The 6,598-nt window shown below is 32.3% G+C and overlaps 1 protein-coding gene across 1 annotated transcript; it reads right to left on the minus strand.

The window, feature by feature from the left end:
• Nucleotides 1–1,258: 1,258 nt before the first annotated feature.
• Nucleotides 1,259–2,014, minus strand: LOC131034444 (glyoxylase I 4-like). Its single transcript, XM_057965940.2, has 3 exons — nucleotides 1,856–2,014; nucleotides 1,659–1,764; nucleotides 1,259–1,571 (listed from the first exon to the last, which is right to left on the minus strand). The coding sequence occupies exons 1-3, from the start codon at nucleotides 2,011–2,013 to the stop codon at nucleotides 1,338–1,340; spliced, it is 498 nt and encodes a 165-aa protein (XP_057821923.2). The 5' UTR covers nucleotide 2,014; the 3' UTR covers nucleotides 1,259–1,337.
• Nucleotides 2,015–6,598: the final 4,584 nt, after the last annotated feature.

Consider the following 6,598-nt stretch of genomic DNA (forward strand, 5'->3'; position numbering starts at 1 on the left):
TTTATATATTAATGATGTGGACTTGAAATCTTAAGTTTAATAGTAGTTTTTTTTTTAAAAAAACAATTTAAAAAAAATCACTACGTGATCTTGAGACACGAAATTAAGGTGCATAAGTTAGATCCCCTCTCTACAAGGATATATACAAATCTATAAACTTGAAAAATTGTTTTAGTTAAAAATATGGCATGGTAATTGTTTTCATTTATTATTGGGTGAAAAGTTGAAATTGGTAGAAAATAATTATTATTTTCCTTTTATTAGTAAATGTTTTGAAGGGATAAATACATTAATTTGTTTTTTAATATATAACATATTCAAAACATATAAGTAATTCTTTTATGTGTGTATTATTGAAATGAAATATACAATTGAATTTTTCTTAAAACACTTAAACATAAATATAAATTTTCACACGTATTACACGACTAATCATACCTAACCACCTTTCATATACTTAATATAAAATATAAATTCTACTTATTAAAAAATTGTAGTTGATATAAAAACATGTTTACCAAATGGGCTTCCCCCACATGCTATTGTTAAAATAAAAGCAAACAACATATATACTTGTCTCTATCTCTCTATCCCTTTATCATTATGCCACATATATCTCTATTTCTCCTTCTCCCTCTCCCTCTATATCTATCTCTCTCTATCTGTCTCTATCACTATATACTTATCTATCTCTTTATCTCTTTCTCTCTATCTCTCTCTACTTTTATATCTCCCTCTACCTACTCTCTATATGTCAATCTCTGTTCTCTATCTCTCTATTCTTATCTCTCCCTCTACCTCTCTCTACCTTGCTATCTATTTCTCTCCCTCTTCCTCTTCCCCTCTATTTTCATATCTACTTTTATCTACTCTAAACTAACCACACTAATATTTAGAACTTGACACTTCATCTCTTGTTATACATAGAAAATAAATTAACCTAAACTACTCATTAAGGATGGTATATCTAGGTATAAAGCCAATGAAATTTTTATTTTCTAATAAGAAAATATAACATTTTAGAATCAAAGACTGAATTGAAAACAAATAAATACAATAAACACATATTATTCAATAAACAATTCAAGGTTCAACTCAAGATTAAAGTATCATGTGTCGTATTAACTCAACATAACTAATGCCCAATAAATGCAACATTCGGTCATTTGGTCGTTGCAAAATGAAATCAATGAAAGCTAATGATACTTTCAAGAACAAATACAATGGTGGCTACAATTGAAAGGACAAGTTAATAAACAAATATGCTGGCAAACAAGAGAGACAAGCTCAGCAGTACATGGCAAAGCCTTTGTGATGTTCTGTATTGCTTGAAAGTTTTAGCTGTACTGTTTACTGTTGCTCTGCTCAATGGCAGATGGTACTCTCAGACAGGCAGAAGATCCCAATGGCACCACTGGCAGATTCTCACAGTTACACATCTCAATCATGAAGCCATCTGGATCGTGCATAAATATTTGGTCAATATATAATCCCCCTTCCTCCACTCTTCTCTTCACGTACTTTATCTTCATGTCCTCTAATGTCCTCTCCACTGCATCCATACTTTCACACTGTATATTCACGCACAAAAAACCATTAAAACGGATTTTGCAGAAACAAACACAGAGAACTCAGATTAGGCAAAGCAGTAATCCCACCTGAAATGATATGTGATTATCCATTGGATCAATTTCAGATTTCTTAGGCAAACTGTCTGTGTTGTCACATTGCAGAAGATGTATGCCCATTCCATAATTAAACAACCTGCAAAGATAGAGAGATATCAATCATCCCATTGTTGTTATCGGTATTCAGATAAGCAATGGTGAACAAAAAATTTGAAAAAATAATTTACCAGGCTCCATCAAAGCCGAAGGACACAGGCCTCTTGATTGGAACAAAACCCAACACATTTTCGTAGAAATTGATTGATTCCTCTACAGATTTGCAGACAAGAGATATGTGATTTAAAGAAGACAAGGGTAGAGTCTTCCTTAGTACAGACTTAACCATTTTCTTGTTCTAATATCTGTTCTGTAAAAGAGCCGAGATATCCCAAAACATAAAAACAAGGAAGAAAACTGATCCTGATTCTAAGAGAGATGTCGTTGAAAGTATTTATGCATAAGTTTGCATGTTATTTGCGGCTTTGTACAGGCTGTTTACGTTATTATTACAAAAATAAATATTGACAGGTAATGTACGACCATGTCTATTCTCGCCATTAATTGGATATGCTTGGCGTGTCAGCAATGGAAATTGAAGTGGGAAGAAGCCATTAAAATGTGTATACACGGCTGAGTCATCCAGACTTCGAGAATCTTTGTGTCCACACGTCTAAAAACTACTCGCTTTGTTTTAGAGTTTATATTACGTTGTCTTTCTTTTAAGATTCAATTTAACAGCTAAGTCTAACAAATGAGATGGGTTATCTGCAGAATTCAGAGGTTGGACTTTAAAAATGATTTCAAAGTATAAGAATGGCAAACATTCAACGTGATAGTGCTGAAGATCACATGGAATGCATGTGGCTTTAGACATCGATGCTGCTCATACTGACTGTACTTGCTTTGAAATTTTTGTTTTCATTCTGTTTGGTTTGCCATGCTTTGAGATTTTACAGGTGTTTGAAATTAATTTTATAGAATAAAGAAGGAACGATGATATGCTTTGAGGATATTATTGTTTAATTTCAATATTTTGACGAAATCAGTTTCTGAATTCCAAAGTTTGAAGAGATTACAACTGTATTAAGGTGGAGGGCTATGTATATATGTTTGGTATAAATAAGCAATCTTACGTAGACTGCGTGCACTGTATTGGTTATATATATATATATATATATAATCGCACTATAATATTGTACTTCTATTATGTCTTATTAATGTTCATATTCTATTTCAAAGCTCCTGGTTTGTTATAGGGACAATAATGTTTGTGCATTTGTCAATTATATTTGCTTGAAAGTTTCTAATGTCATTTTAACAAATATATTTTTGTGTATATCTTATAATCATTTTAATCTATGAGTTTGATGTATTCTATTAAATAATTCATGAGATTCCACATTTTGCATATATGTCTATTAGGATAATTGCAGCTACACTTAATTTCTCTATCTTTTATGTTTTGATGGACATTCATGCCTTATGTGAAATTTAGATTTACACCCTTCAATTTCACTTGCTTGAACATTTCAAAATCCTTTTTAATGAATCTAGTTTGTGCACATCATACAATCATGACATTTCTTTATGACTTTTTTTTCAAATAGTTTGCATGCCTTTTTCTATGCTTTGGCATGTCGATATCTATTTACAAAGATAGTTGCAACTTCAAATATCCACCAAAATTCATCTATTTTTTACACTTTGATGGAAGTTCATACCATATTCCAAAGCTTTTGTTTCTCACAAGCTTGGTGTAATGCCCCACCAGGAACCCTAAAGGAATGCAACACTACAAGACAACTAAAGGGTGAAATAATTTTTTTTTTTTAATATTAAGTGCATTAATAATTACATTGCACGTTTAATAACACAAGTGGAAGTCTAACAATGACATCCTAAAGGGTTACCGACGAAGATTACTTCATAAATAAGACAAAATCACAAGGTTAATCCAATTATCCATCTAATTAGGGAACTCAATTGCAATTAATTAGATCATACTCATAAAACTGAATTCCACATTGAAAGATTTAAAGTGTTACAATATATTTACTTTCAATGGTTCATTTACACATAAGAAGAGAGATAACTAAAATAACATACATTCAATTGAATTAAGATTACAATATTGAATAATTACATGGTTTCCAATAGTACAAATGAAATACATAGGTTACAATGCCAAGGTTACATAGTATACTGATACAATGACCACATGGGTCTCAAATGTACAACAATCATGAACATGAGCTGATACAAGAATCACGAACCAAGAAACCCTAGTGAAGTCGATCCTCGCATGAAGATACAAACAAGGATATCCAATGGGAAGTGGCACTACCACCCAACCATGTGATCCCAAAATGGAACCACCCCACCATGCTAGGAGATAGCAAAAGACTCTCAAGAAAGCATAACAAGACAAGTATGACAGTACAACATGACTCCGCAAAACTCAAGTGTTTCAACTCACAAAACAATAGTGACCCTAAAGAGAGAGTGTCATCACATGGCTTAAGATGGTTAACCTAGGTAGGTCTCCATAGGTCACGACCCCCATCTTGGGTTATCTTGGTAACCTTTCCCGAACCCCCGGCTCCATCCAAGTATCATTCGGACCCTACCAACCCTTCGTGAAGACAAGGTGGTAGGTTTACCATTCTAGGCCTTCTCACAACATCTTGAGCCTATACAAGCACTCAACCATGTGCAAGGCACAATATCTTAATTAACATTATAACTACCACCCCCTAATCAATTATTAGGTTATCACTTATTAACTAACTTTTTAGGGGTTATCCTGCCATCCTCTTCAACTGCGGCCCCCGCTCAAAAGCCACTCTCTCATAGGACACTAATAGGAATGGTCTCTCTACGAGAACCCTATGGCGAAACTGACAGCCATATCTAATCCTGACAAAATACAGCTGAAGGATACACAAATCAATAACCCAAGATTGACCATTTGGAGCAAAACACACAACAGTTCACATCAACAGGGTTACATGACAACACCTGACCAAGGGGTATAAACAACCATTATGACATGACGACAACTGAAAATCAGAATTACAACGTAAATATGCTTTTACCAAAAACTACCATTTACACTAAAGATCCTATTACAGGCAATCTTTTTAAAACAGTCAAAAGCATTAATTACTTGCAAATGTAGATATTCCAAAAAATAGAAAATACAACTATATTTATAAAAGAAATTCAGAATTGTCATTTGTCCAATAAGGCTAAATTTCATCACATAAAAATGAACCCCTAACATATATTCATGATTAAATAATAAAAGAATCGAAATATATGCTTTTATGAAGCTAAAATAAATTCTGAATTAATTATATATAGATAATAATATAATCTATGTATATGAGTATATATTCACCGAATATATATCATATAAATATATCACATTAAAATATATATATTAAAACATAAAACTAATTTTCACAATGTTCTTTAAATCTCAAATAATAAAATATCATAGTTTAACACACACACACACACACACACACACACACACACACACACACACACACACACACACACATATATTAAACATAAAAATAAAAATCCGAATCATAAACATACTGGAGGCACACAACAGGAAGGCAAATGAATGTTTGTCTATAACCTTGCTATGGTAGCATGCTGCCATGTGGTAGCATTGCTACCCCATATGGTAGCACTACTACCTAAGATAACACTTGCTACCCTACGGTAGCACTACTACCTAAGATAGCACTTGCTACCCTACGGTAGCACTGCTACCTTACAGTAGCACTTGCTACCCTACGGTAGCACTGCTACCTTATTGTAGCACTACTACCATATGGTAACTTTGCTACCGTCGGTAGCAGGTTGCCGCACCCCACCACCCCCCCCAAAAAAATAAAAAATTTTGTTTGTTTTAAATTTTAAATTAATTTAAAAAAAAAGAGAGATTATGAAAATCTCAACTTCCCCACTCTGAGACAATAGAGTCAAAAAGAAAATCACAGCATAATTTTCAAAAAAAAAAAGGAATAAAACTATAATCCCTCAAAATAATTACTAGTGAAGAATTATACTAGAAAACTAAAATCTTTGAGACAAAACAGAGATTGGTAAAAACACCAAAATTTCTTTAAAAAAATAAATCTTCCTCGTGAAACCATAAGGAAGAAGTTTCAAACCAAATTTGTAAATTTTTTCACATATAGGAAGAACACAAAATCGCACAGTAAGAATTAATTGGAAACAAGGAGGGTAAATCTGGCAAAAATTTGCCAACATAACCCCTGCAATTTCCCAAATAGCAAAACAATTTGATACACAAAAATGAAATAAATAAAACATAAGAATCTCCACAGACAGAGATTGGAGATTCATCCTAATTAATTTTTTTTAAAACAAAACCAAGCAAAGGCTATCCAACCTGTGAAGCTTTCCTGGAAGAATCTTGTGGAAGAGCTCAGCCCTGCAACCAGATTTCCAAGCCAATCCCTCTTACCAACAATCCTCCGATTTTTACTTCTCCAACAAAATTTATGTGCATCCAAAATAATTCCTCCTAAAAATCTCCACCTCCTTCCCGTGAACCCACAGGAATAATAAGGAAAATATATTTAACCTAAACTTTTAGGTTGAAAATCTTTTTCCCCCCATAAAAACATAATATTTAATATAAAAATAAAAGAATTTATTTTTCTAATTTCCAAAAAGTAAATGGAAAGTTATTTGCAAAAATCATTCCTTTTTGTTTTTCTTTTCTCATGCCAATTAATTAACTTTTCTAAAAAGAAATTAAGGCAATAATTTAACTCTATTTTATTTTTTTATTTTTATTTTTAAAATCTAGAGAGCAAAATATGCAATTAACTTTATTTATTTTCTCCACTAAATTTAAATAAGAATATATTTCTAATATAATACAA

The sequence above is a fragment of the Cryptomeria japonica genome, chromosome 1 (assembly GCF_030272615.1).
Source record: "Cryptomeria japonica chromosome 1, Sugi_1.0, whole genome shotgun sequence".
Taxonomy (NCBI): domain Eukaryota; kingdom Viridiplantae; phylum Streptophyta; class Pinopsida; order Cupressales; family Cupressaceae; genus Cryptomeria; species Cryptomeria japonica.